The sequence below is a fragment of the Chenopodium album genome, chromosome 6 (genome assembly GCF_948465745.1).
Source record: "Chenopodium album chromosome 6, dcCheAlbu1.1, whole genome shotgun sequence".
Classification (NCBI taxonomy): Eukaryota; Viridiplantae; Streptophyta; class Magnoliopsida; order Caryophyllales; family Amaranthaceae; genus Chenopodium; species Chenopodium album.
In genome coordinates, this window is record NC_137839.1 from 7,619,394 (window position 1) to 7,635,862 (window position 16,469).

At 34.3% G+C, this 16,469-nt stretch overlaps 3 protein-coding genes across 3 annotated transcripts; all 3 read left to right on the forward strand.

The window, feature by feature from the left end:
- Nucleotides 1–1,057: 1,057 nt before the first annotated feature.
- LOC145634473 (putative pectinesterase/pectinesterase inhibitor 12) lies at nt 1,058–4,334 on the forward strand. Its single transcript, XM_081685896.1, has 2 exons — nt 1,058–2,084; nt 3,599–4,334. Exons 1-2 carry the CDS (start codon nt 1,145–1,147, stop codon nt 4,294–4,296), a joined length of 1,638 nt encoding a protein of 545 aa, XP_081542022.1. The 5' UTR covers nt 1,058–1,144; the 3' UTR covers nt 4,297–4,334.
- A 1,244-nt stretch (nt 4,335–5,578) lies between these two features.
- On the forward strand, nt 5,579–9,139 carry LOC145634474 (putative pectinesterase/pectinesterase inhibitor 13). The gene is made up of 4 exons (XM_081685897.1): nt 5,579–6,243; nt 6,792–7,288; nt 7,522–7,682; nt 8,442–9,139. Exons 1-4 carry the CDS (start codon nt 5,770–5,772, stop codon nt 9,137–9,139), a joined length of 1,830 nt encoding a protein of 609 aa, XP_081542023.1. The 5' UTR covers nt 5,579–5,769.
- A 1,200-nt stretch (nt 9,140–10,339) lies between these two features.
- Nucleotides 10,340–14,678, forward strand: LOC145634475 (DNA repair protein RAD51 homolog). Its single transcript, XM_081685898.1, has 9 exons — nt 10,340–10,654; nt 11,963–12,107; nt 12,225–12,335; nt 12,440–12,531; nt 13,021–13,115; nt 13,200–13,313; nt 13,819–13,948; nt 14,108–14,229; nt 14,314–14,678. The coding sequence occupies exons 1-9, from the start codon at nt 10,559–10,561 to the stop codon at nt 14,435–14,437; spliced, it is 1,029 nt and encodes a 342-aa protein (XP_081542024.1). The 5' UTR covers nt 10,340–10,558; the 3' UTR covers nt 14,438–14,678.
- Nucleotides 14,679–16,469: the final 1,791 nt, after the last annotated feature.

A 16,469-nucleotide genomic window follows, 5' to 3' on the forward strand; every position in this document is an offset into this window, starting at 1 on the left:
TTCCCCTCCGTACGCGCTGCTAATTTTCGATTTGAAGACATGTATGAATTGTAATTGGGGTTGCGAAAATGGGTGGGGCTGGGATTAGGGGTTTCGAGACGGTGTATTGCGATGTGGGAAAGATTGGGGGTCAGGTTTCGCGGTCTGAGCGTGGTTTTCCGGTGAAAGAAGGAGAGGACGGTGGGTGGGGTGGGGAGCTCCGGTAAGCAGCGGTGGAGGGTTGGGTGAATGGGTGATTGCTTGTTTTTTTTTTTTTTTTTTTTTTTTTTGGTTTTTTTAAAAAATATTTTTAACCAATTAATTTGTGACACGTGTCACTTTAACAAAAAAAAAAAAAAAACCCTTTCTGCCGGTAACCGGTATTTGGGATTGAAGAAAAAAAACACCCCCAAAGTTCGGATTATTCCAGTATAATCTAAAGTTGGGATTATTCTACCAAAATTGATGAAAGTTGGGATTATTAATTCTAATTTTTCCAATATTTTTTTATAAAAAAAATAGGTAATTGTACGTCACGGGTTTCTTAGTTGTGAATACCAATGCAACTTCCTCATCTAGCATGGGTTTCATCTACAACAACTCAACAAGTAGAGAATCAATTTTAGCAATGTCAATGATTCCTTTTTATCTTTATTGTCCTTACTAGAATACATAAAAATGGCTTAAACTAATGCAAAGTTGCATAACTTTTTGTGAATGCCATTTATTCATGGTTTCAAAGATACCCATTTCAATATTACTTGAAAATTACGCATAACCTTAAAAATAATCCACTAAAATTCATGCAAAATTTTATCTTCCCAAAAACACCAATGATAAAATTTACCATACCTTTAAAAAATTAAATGGTAATCATGTATGTAAGCTATAGGGTCACATATAAGCATTAAGTACATTTTTTTATAAACGGAGTATCTAGATACAGTATAAATTTAAAATTTTACGAAGTATGACAAAAGCAGGCACATATCAATATAGTTATAGCTTAAATATTCTAAATTTTTTTTTAGTTTCTTATATGCAATCCTGTATATAGCAATTTTTTTATATATATAAATTAAATTACGGAGTATTATTTATATTATTCTCTTAGCTTCATTTCAACTCTCTTTTGATTCTCTCCTCATTTGATACCTCCTCTAGCATGGCTCTCACCCTCTCAAAACCTTCTCATTTTTTCTTGATTTTATCTCTAATCTTAATAATCTTCATACAATTTGCAAACTCCTTAAACAACAACAACAATGAGATGAAATTACCTCCTAAATTAGAATTAAAATCTCTATGTAAATCAACACCTTACCCAAATGATTGCTTAAACACCCTAAAACTAACCATTTCCTTAAACCTCCCATTAACCCTCCTAAACATCCTCTTACAATCACTTCAAAATGCACTAAGTGAAGCTACTAAACTCTCCTCACTTTTTGATGCAACAACTAACTACAATCTCATTGAAAAACAAAGAGGATCACTCCTAGATTGTAAGGAACTTCACCATATATCACTTCTTTCATTACAAAAATCGGTGTCTAAGGTAAAAACATCTAACCTAACCGATGCTAGGGTTTTCCTTAGTGCTGCACTCTCTAACAAGGAAACTTGCCTAGAAGGCCTTAACTCGGCTTCCGGCCCTTGGAAGCCACTTCTAGTGAGCTTCATTGCTAACACTTACAACCATGTTAGCAACTCATTGTCCATGCTCAAAGATGACCCTAATCAATCATTGTCACCCTTGTCGTGGTCACCTAATGACTATGACGAGGGTGACAATGGTGGTGGTGACGATGATGGTGGTGGTGTAGGATATGATGATGACGATGATGATCTTAGTGAGACTATTATTGTTGCAGCTGATGGAAGTGGGAATTTTACAAGTGTACAAGAAGGGGTTGATTTTGCACCAAATAATAGTGAGTTTAGGACTTTTATATATGTAAGAAAAGGGGTTTATGAAGAGAATGTGGAGATTCCAAGTTATAAACCTAATATTGTTTTGCTTGGTGATGGAAGTGATGTTACTATTATTACTGGTAATAGAAGTGTTGCTGATGGTTGGACTACTTTCAGATCAGCAACTGTTGGTAATTTTCTTATACTTTAACTTTTTTATTGAATTTTTTAATTGAAAACTTAGACAAATTATATACTTGGAAAGTACATATATACACTTAAAAGAATCCTTGGATTTTTTTGTTCTTAGAGTAGGTTAATGACGTGCGGTGTACGGTTTAAATAATTAAAAACTTATTTGTATGTGTGCAAAATAAATATTTTTAGCAAAACATAATAAATCATGATCGATCCCTTTAATTAGATTAATCAAACTTAAAAATATTCTAATTAACTTCGTAGTTATAATAAATTTTTTAAAATGTTAGCATTTGTTTTTTATTCAATATAGAAAATTTGAAGAATTAATAAAGAGGTTAAAATAATCCAAACTCTACTATCACTAATAAATTGTGTAATTAGCCATTTTCGTCATGAAATCTTTTAGAAAAATGTATAATTAATCAATAACTTTCAAATATTAGCTTTATTTTGAAAAGAAAAAAAGAGAGAGAGAGAGAATGATGTCACAAATAGTTTAGAAGGAAATTTTTTTTTTTATAATAATATAAGGTGATAAATGTACCGTGGTGATGTCAGCGGCAATTACTTTAGTATTAGTTATAGATATATTGTTAAGTTTGAAATATTTCATTTGTAAAGCGAGAAACTTTGATCATGATATATATATGGAAAAAAAATGTCCACCTGAGATCTAGCTAAATATATGTGTCTTGTTGTATACTTTCATTACACTATATTTTGTGTAATATAGTGACACGTGATTAAACATATTGTTTTTCAAAGATATACATTAGAAACTATGAAAAGTCAAAATAAAACCGACAGTATTAGAATATCTTGAGTATGGTTGGATCCACACAAATCCCTTGTTTAATTCACTTAATTAAGGATGGGTGATAATCTAAATTAAGACTCCACGAGTGAATAAAGGGGTGGTTTCTTCATTCTAGAGTAACATCCTTATAACACAGGTGTCTTAGTATATTCAAATTTACTAAAGTAATGAATTTGGTGAAAGTATGTGTTAACTTAGGTTCACACACCTGCAATACATGCATACACAAACAAGTTTCATGTCTAGTGTACACAAACAAGTGTAATACACTCTATGAAATAACACCCAACATGTTCCCAATGTAATCTCGTATAAATGCGTGCCACATTTATATATACGGAGTACAAATTAGTATATGATCTAAAAAATATACTCAACACCTTAAATCAAATCTCATCTATATATACTAACAGAAATCCACACTATTTGCTTTATTAGTTTATTATTAATGTTGTCATCACATTCATTTATCACTATTCTAACGGATCTTTTACCAAAATGACTATTTTTACGAAAGTATTTACCAAAACGGCTAATTTTAAATTTTAATTCCAAAACTAGCTAAATTATTGACTTGAAAGGAAAATTACTTATTTCTTATTTTCCTTTGAACTAGCTAAATTATAGCCGTTTTGGTAAAAGATCCTATTCTAACTAGCCAAAGTTCATTATGGTATAATAATGCAGCGGTTTCTGGAGAAGGATTCTTAGCACGAGACATAACCTTTGCGAACACAGCAGGCCCCGAAAAGGCCCAAGCAGCCGCCCTTAGAATAAACGCAGACTTAACAGCAGTCTATAGATGCAACATCTTAGGATACCAGGACACACTCTACGTCCACTCATTCAGACAATTCTACCGCGAGTGTAACATATATGGTACAATTGACTACATATTTGGCAATGCCGCGGTAGTCCTCCAAGGATGTAACATAGTGTCACGTATGCCACTTCCTGGCCAGTACACAGTCATCACAGCTCAGTCACGAGTCATGCCTAACGAAAACACAGGCATCGTGCTCCAAAACTGCACGGTGCTAGCCACCGAGGAGCTAAATGGTAACAAGAGTCGCGTTCAGAGTTACCTAGGGAGGCCGTGGAGGCCATACGCTAGGACGGTGTACATCGAATCGTACATTGATGAGTTTATTGATCCAAAGGGGTGGATAAAATGGTCATCAAATGATATTGATGAGATGCAAAATAGTTTGTATTATGGAGAGTTTGATAATAGAGGGCCAGGTTCAATAACGAATGGTAGAGTAAATTGGGGAGGGTATCATGTAATGGATTATTATGATGCAAGTAATTTTACGGTTCATGAGTTTATTGTTGGGGAACAATGGTTAGATTCTACTTCATTTCCCTATGATGAAGGGATTTAATAATGACTATTATTATTATTATTATTATTATTATTATGACTTCTAAATGTGTCAATGTGTTGAAAATTGATACTCTTTGTTATTTTTTACAAATTGATCTCTGGACCATCTAGACCGGAAGGGAAGCTCTAACCACTTGAGTTATTCCTCACTCTTAAGACTGGTTCATTTATTAAAAGACAATACGATTAATGTACAAAGAAATTTAGTAAATTAAAATTGAATCAAACAATTAAAAAGCTTAGCCTAGTTTAATCTAGAAAAAAAAAAAAAAAAGAAGCTATGATTGTTGTTCATTGTTGCATATGAAACATTAAAATTCTTTAGCCATTCATGCACATATAGGTTGTTCACTCGAATTGAAGTGGATAGATGATCAAGAATTTGAGACTAACAAAACAAAAGTGTCAAAATATATTGATTATGCTAGCATTAAAAACAAATCAGGCCAATAAAATCAGATCGAAACATGAATTGCATTCGACTAATTTGAGTTTACTTTTTTTAAACAGAATACTATAATGTTTTTTTTTTTTTTTTTTTTTTTTTTTTTTTTTTTTTTGGAATTAAATAATAATAATAATAATAATAATAATAAAAATCCCCTAATATAAGGTTAAAATGTTCTCATTAACCAATTGAATGAGAAATTAATCATATTAGAGGTTTATATGCATTATTAAATCTAATAACAATCAATTCGGTTCAAGACTATTTTGACTCAATATCGCACTTGTTCTCTATGATTTGGTCCCCCATATAGGGTCGGTCCAATCTAATCCATGCATTATTCCAATCTATACCATTTTTTTGAGCATAACTACATACATTCACGTATAATCGTATATTACTTCCATATACAATTATCATTCACAATTTGAATGAATTAATTGGTTTTACTAATGCAGATTACAATTTATGATGACTTAAATTTGTCTCCCTAAATGCTATTATCACCAAAACTTTATCTCTTCGGTATTTATAGTACAATTCAATCATTAATTTGGGAAAAATAAAGTGAAGAAGGTTGTACACAAAATATACGAAAAAATCGGATTGAAAGGAAACCTTAACTAACTTTCAAACAATATTGTATTCCTATAATAAGTAACTAATTTTCATTTCAATTTTGTACAACACCCCTAAAACTTCTCTAATCCAGACCTCTTTAAGTCTCTCTATCTTAAAGAAAAACAAAATAAAGAACAAAATTAGATAAAATGAAGGAAACAAAACACTAAAATAAGCATAATTTTAAAGATCAAAAATATTGTTAACAGGTTGGGAGGAGGTAAAAGAGAGAGCCAAAAAAAAAAAAAAAAAAAAAAAAAACAAGAAAAAAAAAAAATCATTCATTCCTGCCTTAGCTAGAGGCATGCCATGCTAGCTAAAACAACGGCAGAAGGCCTCTCTCTTTAGCCCCTCCTACCCTCTCATCCATCTTTTTGATTCGATCTCTTGTTCGACACAAACATGGCCTTTGAGGAGTTTAGCCAACTATCTAAACGTAGGAGAGAAGAACGTGCACAAAAATACAAGAAGAAGATATGCTTCGCGGTAATTTGTAGTATATTGTTCCTCCTTTGTATAGCCGGTGGAGTTTTTGCATTCTTTTATTTTAGTGACAAGAAAAATGATGCAACTAATAAAGACGATGGTTCCTCTCCTTCCCCTCCTGGAGGAGGAGAAGAGCAGATGAAAACCTCGAGTAAGATAATACAAATGTTATGTGACCCTACGGACTATAAGAAGAAATGTGAGGGTACCCTAGCCAATGTGGTACGTACTAATGCCTCTAACCCTTCTATTGCCCCTAGGGTGATCATCAAAGCCGCCATCTCTGCAGCCGCGAAAGAGATTGTCAAGGCTATTAATAAGACCGAAAAATTTAAGTTTGATAAACAAGAGGATAAGGCTGCATATCAAGTTTGCAAGAAGCTCTTCCAGGTAAAAGAATATGATTGATTCACACGTATTTTTAAAATCTACCCTTACCGAAATAGAATACTTATGAATAATTCTTTTAGTAAAATTAATTCATTAATAGAAGAGTCACATAACATCTACAATATAAATCAAAAGTGGCAAATATAATATAAATTAGATAAAGAAATATTGATTTAGAAGAATTTTCCTTAAATAAGTTAATGACAAATTATATTCCTTGTGAATATAATGCTCAAAAAAATTATTCAATTCAACACCATTTATATAATGTGCATGAAAAACTTTTTAATGTATGCATGTTCATTAAGGGTACCTAGTGCGATTTAAAATTACTTTCTAAGTTACAGATTTAAAATTTTTAAAGCATGACACATCGTAAAAATTACCAATAATGTACTCCTAAATTCCCAATGCATTAGGTTTACATCGAACTATATACTTTAAAATTAACAAATAGTCATGTAATATACTTCATTTACATACTTCATGCACCAATAATTACGTAATTATTTACAACCCTAATGACAATAATCCCATAACAAAAACAGGATTCGGTAGATGAATTATCCGAGTCACTCCATCACGCGGAACATGAGGTTAAGAACTACCATACCGAGATTAATGAGCTTAAGACATGGTTAAGCGCGGTGTATTCTTACCAAGAAACATGTATCGATGCATTCGATAATGGGGATATCAAGAACAAGATCAAGGGAGCAGTGAATGCTTCTAAGGAGTTTGTTAGTAACTCTCTTGCACTTGTATCCCAAATCTCAAATATTCTTGACAAGTTTAGTGCGGCCGAAGAAGCTTTGAAGCCTCCTACTCGTCACCTTCTAGCACACGGTGCACCTAATCGCAATGGTTCACCTTCATTCGTCGATGATGAGGGGTTCCCCGATTGGATTGGTCATGAGGAACGTAAGCTTTCGGTTAAATCGGTGAGTAACTTAGTTGCCAACCTCACCGTGGCGAAAGATGGGAGTGGAAATTTTACTACCATCAATGATTGTTTAAAATCCTTGCCTGAAAATCGCAAAGAAAGGTAATTAATTACAATGCAAGGTTTTATCTTAGTTGTATCAATACTTTTTTTATACACGCTCGGATGCACATAGAGGTTAAGATTTGAAAATGGACAAAGAATATCAAATGAGCAGAAAATACCATGCACCGTGCACCCAAGTGCATATAAATTTTTTCATATATGTTATATATCATTTGGTTAATGAAATAATTATGCTAACTTTTACTATTTTGTGGGATGTATGTAAGCAGAATTTATATCTACATTAAAGAAGGAATTTACGAAGAATACGTGACAATTACCAAAAAGATGGCAAATATAACAATGTTTGGAGAGGGGTCACAAAAAAGTATGGTCACTGGAAACAAAAATTTTGTAGATGGAGTTCGTACCTTTGAAACTGCCACTTTTGGTATATATATACTTTCTCTATTTATAGCTTTACACAAATAACTATGATCAATTTATGTTCCTTTAATAATAAAAATTGTGTGCCAGTTTATGGTGTATGTATGCACCACAATCATGAATATATGGGCACATATGATACCAATGAGGTATTGATCGAATTAGTAGTTATGATCGTGGGCCTGTGTACACTATATTAAGTGTCACAGGTTCAAATCCTCTAATCTCACGTTATGATCGTGGGCCTGCGTACACTGTATTAGGTGTCACAGGTTCAAATCCTCTAATCTCACGGTATGATCGTGGGCCCGTGTACACTATATTAGGTGTCACAGGTTCAAATCCTACAATCACATTTTTAATGTGTATTGCATTTGTGGTTGATTCGGACCAAAAAAAAAAAAAAAAAATACAAACGCATGCAATTAGACAAAGCTCGTTTGGTAGGTAGTGATAAATTAATGTTGGTAATGAGAAAGGATTATTTGTATGTAATTTGCAAGAAAGAGATTGTCCTCATCATCATACTGTTAGCTTCTTGAAAGTACTACCTGAACAAAGGGGTATTATTTGTGAGACATAAAATATTCCTTTGTTGCGAGTAAATTGGACCAGAGGTAGTATTTTTTTTCTTCGTAAATTTCCATTTTCATCCATTACCAATAGTTGATTCAATACTCTTTACTTTTTGTGAAAATGTTACACTTGGTTAGACCGTTAGTATCCTCCATGATGAAATTCCAAACAAACATTTATGCTTCAGCTGTGCAAGGAGAAGGATTTGTTGGCATTGCATTAGGATTCAAGAACACGGCAGGCCCGGAAAAACACCAAGCAGTAGCCCTTAGAGTGCAAGCAGATCGCTCAATTTTTCTCAATTGTCGTATGGAAGCATACCAAGACACCCTTTATGTTCAAGCACATAGACAATTCTACCGCAGTTGTTACATCACTGGTACAATAGACTTTATATTTGGTGACGCGGCTGCCATCTTCCAAAACTGTATGATTATTGTTAGGAAGCCAATGGACAACCAACAAAACATAGTCACGGCCCAAGGAAGGGCTGACAAACACGAAAACACGGGTATTGTTCTTCATAATTGTCGTATCTACCCCGACAAGGATCTATTCCCTTTAAAACATAAGTTCAAGACATACCTAGGTAGACCTTGGAAGCAATACTCTAGGACAATTGTCATGGAAAGTACCATTGGTGAGGTGATCACGCCAGAGGGATGGTCACCATGGCACGGGGATTTTGCACTTAAGACATTGTACTATGCCGAGTTTAACAACCATGGTCCTGGAGCAGATACCTCGAAACGAGTTAAATGGGGTGGTTATAAGAAGTCTATTAGTAGACAAGAGGCACAAAGTTACACTGTTACACCCTTCTTGCAGGGTAGTTGGATTCGAGACAACCCTTCGGTGCAAGTTCATTTTGGGTTGTACAATTGAAGGCTCAATGGCCATGTATTTGATTCAACAAGGAAATTGGATGTTCATATTTGATTTTATTTATTCAAAATTACTTATAGCTAGAACTTTTAGAAAATTTTGGCATTCTTAATGAGTGTTTCATATACTTGTTTATTTGATGTACATTATCTTAGATGAGGATTTTACTTGATTTATTCTACTATGTATAATTAACAATATGACATACGCTATGCCTAGTTCCCCCTTCAACTGTTTTTTGAGATTTTAAGCAAAGAATAATTAAGGTATTCTCAAACATATTGAGAATTAGATTAAACCCCGTACAATGCACGTTTGTTAAATAATTTTAATGACAATAAAATAATAAATTTTACAAAAAATAATGGATATATAAATATTATAAATAGACTTAGTAGTAAAAAGTTTGAAATATTGTGAAAGAAATTAATTAAGCATATACGGAGTAATAGTTATAATGGGCAATTTGATATTTAAGGACATTTATTTTAGATTTTATATAAACTAAAAGTCATAATTTAATTACAATAATTTTTTTTTAGTAAGTGGTTTTGGAGTGAAATCATTTTACAATATTTTGCCAAGTGTTCTCTAAGTTTCGCCTTTAGTATAATGTAATTGATTGATTGATTCATTCTCAATAATTAATATCAGATCTCTATGACACAAGAAAATACGGTCGTGTTATCATTGTAGATCATGTGTTATCAAAATTGATGCCCTTGTTTGGTATTTAGCTTTTAGTTGATTGTATTAACTTGTTAGACTAGCTGGTAATATTAGCTTATTTGACTAGTTAATTGCGAATAGCTACTTATGTAAAAGTGTTTTGGTAAATAGCTATTTATTATTAGTTGATTTAGTGTATATAACACCTAAAAACCTAACTGTTCAACAAGCTAACTGCAAAAAACTCTTATATTGAGTTTTTTCTAAAAGAGCTTTAGGGACCCAAAAAGCTCTTTTTATAAGCTATTTACCAGACATCCAAATTAGCCTTTTTAAATACTCGTAGTCAAATATTTAATGGTAATTAATAAGCCGAAAACTATTCAAAAAGCTTTTTACAAAACAAGGGCAAAAAAAAAAAAAAAAAAAAAAAAAAACGACCGCCACATGCCCGTGTAGGCCACACCACCACGATGTGCTTCTCAGCCTCTTACGGCTGGGCTACACCTCTACAAAACTTCCCAAGCACGAATCAAAACACACAAATCACCCAAGTGCATAAAAGGAAGGAAGCTACCAAAATATTCACTACATTTTGGCGCCTAGGTTGAACATTTCGAATATCTTGCTGTAGTTTTCCACTAGATCAAAGCCCCTTTCCCCACCAATCTCAAGCCCTCAAGTCTTTCTATCTTCCAAATTCAAGGTTCAATCTTCTGGGTTTTCTGGGAATTATTCACATCGCAAAAAATGGAGCAGCAGCAGCGAAACCCAAGGGCAGTGGCTCAAGAATCAGAAGAAATGGAAGAAATTCAACATGGCCCTTCTCCTGTAGAACAATTACAGGTACAATTCCCCCAAATTTCTCCTCTTTTTCTCTCATTTCTTGATAATTTTATCTGGGTTTTCTTTACATTCATCAAACTTTAGGTTTCTTGCTATTTAACAATGATATTGTGAAATGGGTCTTTTTTTTCTTTAATTTCTTGAAATTGTTTATCTGGGTTTTCTTTATAATCCTTTATTTTGAGGGTTTCTTGTGAAATTACAGTTATTAGTTGATGATTGTGGTTTCTTCTGATGGTTCAAGAAATTTATTGATATAACGAAATGGGTCTTCTTATTTCATCTGGGTGTTTTCAATACCAAATCAATTTTAGGGTTTCTTGATTATTTACTGTAAATTGTCAATAATTGCTTATTTCTTTAGATGGGTCCGAAAATTTTCTTGATATAGTGAAATGGGTATGCTGTTTCCCTTTCAACTTTGATGAAATTGATTACACCCAGAATTTATGGTTTCTTGCTAATCTTCCAGGAATTTGTGTGATCAAGAAGCTTAATCTAGCTTTCCATATTTTGGGTTTATGGGGTAAATGTTACCCTCTTTACTCCTAACCGGCTGCTTCTATTAATGGGTAATTCTTGTTAGAAGTTGTTGATGTGTTATTGAAGAGGGTTAAATTGTTACGATTTAATATTGATCTTGTTGTATTGCTCTACCAGTCAACAAGAGCTTTTCTTGAAATTCATAATACAGAAAAGCCTTCTATGACTTGTGTAAACAGAAAAGCTTTTCTTGTTGTATTGCTCTACCAGTCAACAAGAGTTTGGATATTTAATGTTGGATTTTCCTCTTCTATGATTTGTGTACTTTTTAATTCTTGGATCGGTGATTGAGGTTGCCCCTATACTTGTTTGGTGCGGCAGTAGACTAGGTCTTCCCATTATTGAGAGAAAGACAAAGATATTTCAATATTGTTGCCAGCAGTTTTAGTATTTGATTCTGTGATTGTTAGTCAAGCTAAGTAGGGAGGAGCTAAATATAATTGGTGCTTTGTGGTTCATTATTAGCTCATCAACCTGTCTTTTGCTAATTTTCCGCGGAGGCTCAAGAGTCAAGAATGCTTTTCTATTGCTGTATACAGGAATTAGAACTTGGTTTAGTACTAAGACTACTGACTACAATTTATACAAATGCATTTTTATTATTTTTTTTATTTTGTTGCTTCTCCTTTAATATGCATTCCAATTAAAAATAAAAAATAAAAAAATTTGTTCTTTAAGAATTGATGCGAGTACAATTACCTTTATTCATTTAGTCAAGAAGTTCTTTGTATGCAACAGTACGAATTAATTTGTTTCTTATATTAGGCAGCTGGTATTGCGGCTATGGATGTTAAGAAGCTTAAAGATGCTGGCTTATGTACAGTTGAATCTGTTGCCTATTCTCCGCGCAAGGAGCTTCTTCATATTAAAGGAATTAGTGAAGCAAAAGTTGACAAAATAATTGAAGCAGGTGAGAATGATATTGATATTATTTGTATATCTTGATTCTGTTTTCTGCTATACCTTGATTCTTTTTTATGAAATCAACATTAATATTTGCTGCCTCTATTGCTCTTTTGATTGGCAGCTTCAAAACTGGTTCCTTTAGGCTTTACCAGTGCTACTCAACTCCATGCACAGAGACTCGAGATTATTCAAATTACATCTGGCTCTACAGAGCTTGACAAAATCTTAGAAGGTTTGTTGTTAACACCATCTTTACCTGTGCATGTCATTGCTATATATAATATATTCAGTAACTTCAGCGGTAAACTGACTTCATGTAATTATATCATTTGGCAGGAGGACTTGAGACGGGATCAATCACAGAATTATATGGCGAGTTTCGTTCTGGAAAGACTCAACTGTGTCACACGCTCTGTGTCACTTGCCAAGTAAAAATTCTTGTTCACTCGATAAACTGTCTTCCTTTTTTTTTTTTTTTTATTTATCAAAAACTACTAAAATTATTGTCTTCCCTTCATGTTTTAAAAAATAAATAAATTCATCTCAGGCTATCTTAATTTTAGCCGCTACAATTCTTAAATTGGTGCTCTTAACATATCCCCTGTGAGCACTGACTTGTACAGCGAGTACTTGTTTGACTTATACTCCACATATATTTTTTAGATCCATTGTCTGACAAATTTGGATATTACTCTTGACTTCTTGAGAATTGTATGAAACTGCCAACTTGAGGGTAAATTTTCTTCAAGCAAAACTGTATATCTCTGTGTTTAGATAGCTTTCAGAATTTTTACATGTTTCTTCTTCTCAGGAGGGACTAAATATATATTTTGATTGTGTTATGCTGCAATTCTGTTCTAGACCCATCTATAAAACTATAATGCTTAATGTTTCCAATTTTCTTGTTGGTGTCTCAGCTCCCATTAGACCAAGGAGGTGGTGAAGGAAAAGCAATGTACATTGATGCAGAGGGGACATTTAGGCCGCAGAGACTTTTACAGATTGCAGAGAGGTTTGTGTCAGCTGCCATCTATTTGTTGTCTCTTTCTATTATATACGTAAGCATACAATTTGTAAAACTGTGCTTTTATTCCAGGTTTGGGTTGAATGGTGCTGATGTGTTAGAAAATGTGGCCTATGCAAGAGCATATAACACTGATCATCAGTCAAGGCTTTTGCTTGAAGCAGCATCGATGATGGTGGAAACAAGGTATTTTGAGTTTCTTATGTTTTTTGATTGAGTAGAGTATCTTGCATTTAGCTTGTTGCCAACATTACAACTTGATAAATCACCATGTTTTGTTCAATTAAATGACGATCTGAAACTCAATGGATTTTGTCAATTTCACTTGTGACTTGTCTAATTAATATAGCCAACCTTTATATTCCTTAGGAACTCGTATTCTTTCTTTGTTTTCTGTACTATAGCATATTAGCAGCCATTTTTCAACACTCCAGAACAACTTGAAATAGAGTGCAATGTGTAGATATTTTGAAATGGAACTAGAAACTTGTCTTTATATTGCCCTTATATGTTTAGAATTGTTAGTGGCTGACTTGAATGTCCTGCAGCCTCGGTTATCTTGCAGTTATACCTCTGGTTAAAATTTATACAAATTTGAAGCACTGATGCTGTCATTTGCGCCCACTACTTTTTGCTTGATTATAAGTTGTGGATTATGGTGTCAAAATTAATATGGATTTCTCATCTGCAGATTTGCTCTTATGATCGTAGACAGTGCTACTGCACTTTATCGGACAGATTTCTCAGGAAGGGGTGAGTTATCAGCCAGACAAATGCACCTTGCTAAGTTCCTTAGGAGCCTTCAGAAGCTGGCAGATGAGGTAATTATTCAGCTTCATTTTGACATTTGATACTTCAAGCAAACTGAACTTAGCGTTCATATGCTCTGAACTGGTAGCATATAAGACGAGGATACAAACCTTGCTATAAGTCATTATGCTTGTGGGAAACTATCCTTAACTGCATGATTGGCATTGCAGTTTGGTGTTGCTGTGGTCATTACAAATCAAGTGGTTGCCCAAGTGGATGGTTCTGCAGTCTTTGCTGGTCCTCAAATCAAACCTATTGGTGGCAATATAATGGCTCACGCTTCCACAACCAGGTCAGTTAATCTCGACCTATAATTTTCTGTCAAATAAAATACAGATATGTTGATGTGCTGAACTTTTTCCGTTAAACTATTCAGATTAGCTCTCCGAAAGGGAAGAGGGGAGGAGCGCATATGTAAAGTAATAAGCTCCCCATGCCTTGCTGAAGCTGAAGCAAGATTTCAGATCTCTTCCGAAGGTGTTACTGATGTTAAAGACTGATACCTAATCCTCTTGCTACTGTCAGTGGATGTACACAACAGCTGTTTTTCTTCACCATTGCTGTACGGATGAGGTCTTGCTGATTACAATTTCTCATTGTTGCCTGAAAGGTTGGGAGAGGGTGTAAATTCTGTAATGTAGATTAGTATAATAGCAAATCTACAAATGTAGATCCTTTGCTTAGATGCGTTTTTCAGGTTCTTGTGTACAATTGTCCTATTACACTAATTTCCATTATATTGGCTTCAAACTTTTTGTTATTGACAAGCTTGTCTTCTTATTTGACTTCAAGTTGCAATTTAGAGATGAGTATTGACAATTTGGCACGCACTAGAAAATGGCTTTTGCTCATACAACACTAAATTCATACCCAATTTAGCATCCTAACACTCATTCACTCATTTGGATATTTATTAGGAAAATTTGTCAAAAATAACACGACCTTTCACCGGTCTTTCCAAAATAAAACGACCTTTGACACATATCTTCCATAAATGAAACGTGACCGGTTGGTAACCTATTTAATAGGTTACCTATGACACGTGTCAAAGTATCATTGGTCAATTTTTATATCACTTTCATTTTTTAATAAAAAAAACCTTATTAATAAAAAGAAAACCCCCAGTGAGCCCCATCGGCTTTACCGCCCCTCCTCCTCCACTGCCCATCTCCTTCTCTTCGCCGGTGTCTTCTTATCCCAACCCCATCGACGCCAGACCTCCCTTTGATCCCTTTTCTGGCGCCCTTTAATTCCCATCCCCGATTCCGTACCCCCCCTCCCATCCTTGTCCCCAGATTCGACCCCCTATTCCTACCTTGTTCCCGATTTCGTCGCCCCTCCCTACCACATTTCGATAAGTTGCTATCACCTATTCACCTCCCTCTCCTTCACGCAAGCTGTCTTTACTCTCTTTTCCCATATGTTAGGGTGTTGATTGGGTTTCAAGGGTGGAGCGGCAATTTCACGACTTTAGGAATAGATACGGTGGTTTAGCGGTGGTTTCAAGGTGATGGATGAGGATATGTACGTGGGTTTGTTTTGAGTATAAGGTGGGAGGGGGCAGACTTAGGGAGTGGGCCGGGGTTGTTTCCGATGTGGCTGGCTGGGTTGGGGTGGTTTTCGGGGAGTGTGTGGTGGAGATGGAGGTAGAGGTAGGGAGGGGATCACGAAGAAGAAGGTGGTGTTTGGTTAATTTAAATTTTTTTATAATTAAAATCATTAATATTAAAAAAAAAATCTTAACGAATTACAACAAAACAAGTCTCAAATGTAACTTGTAAAACAAGCTACCGGTTTTTTGTTCTATTTATGGAAGATATGTGTCAAAGGTCGTGTTATTTTGAGATAATCCAAGTGTCGTTTTATTTTGAGAAGACCGGTGAAAGGTCGTGTTATTTTTGACAAATTTTCCTATTTATTACACTTGTATCCCCCTTGCTCGCCCTTAAGTTCCATCTGAATATACACTTAAAATGGCTTAATAAAGTATTTTGACATTCTTTATCCGCTAATACACAATTTTGCAATGTGTGATGATTTATAGTTGGCTAAAGGCTATCTTGGGGTTAAGGTGTTAGAGCAAAGCCAATGGTTGCCCATTTAAGGTGGGCATCAAGAGAGAGAAAGAAAAAAATATTATAAAATTCGAAAGATGATACTTTAGGAGAGAGAAATCTAATGACCAGATCATGGCCATGACCATTGGCAAAGGGTGGGCAAACAATATATGTGTGCCACTTGTCACGGTATGAGTGGACTATTTTTTTTTTATTATTATTTTCTTAGTTAGTGATGAATATTATGATCATAAAAAATTAGAGGGCAATCAATGGGTATATGTGGGCATAACTGGGCATGGTGATTGGGCATAGATGAGATGGAAGAGAGAGATATTAATAAAAAAGTTGATGACCACCATTGATTTGGGCAACCATTGGCTTTGCTCTTAAGCCATGCTAGGGCAACATTCTTTTTCGAAAAGCACAACAAAATATGATAAAATAAAATTAAAATTAATTAAGGCATGCAAGC

Coding starts and splice junctions, on each gene's coding strand:
- LOC145634473 (XM_081685896.1), top strand. CDS start 1,145: ATGGCTCTCACCCTCTCAAAACCTTCTCATTTTTTCTTGATTTTATCT. Junction 2,085..3,598: donor TTTCAGATCAGCAACTGTTG/GTAATTTTCTTA, acceptor ATAATAATGCAG/CGGTTTCTGGAGAAGGATTC.
- LOC145634474 (XM_081685897.1), top strand. CDS start 5,770: ATGGCCTTTGAGGAGTTTAGCCAACTATCTAAACGTAGGAGAGAAGAA. Junction 6,244..6,791: donor TTTGCAAGAAGCTCTTCCAG/GTAAAAGAATAT, acceptor TAACAAAAACAG/GATTCGGTAGATGAATTATC. Junction 7,683..8,441: donor CTTTGAAACTGCCACTTTTG/GTATATATATAC, acceptor TTTATGCTTCAG/CTGTGCAAGGAGAAGGATTT.
- LOC145634475 (XM_081685898.1), top strand. CDS start 10,559: ATGGAGCAGCAGCAGCGAAACCCAAGGGCAGTGGCTCAAGAATCAGAA. Junction 12,532..13,020: donor CGCTCTGTGTCACTTGCCAA/GTAAAAATTCTT, acceptor TTGGTGTCTCAG/CTCCCATTAGACCAAGGAGG. Junction 13,116..13,199: donor CTTTTACAGATTGCAGAGAG/GTTTGTGTCAGC, acceptor CTTTTATTCCAG/GTTTGGGTTGAATGGTGCTG.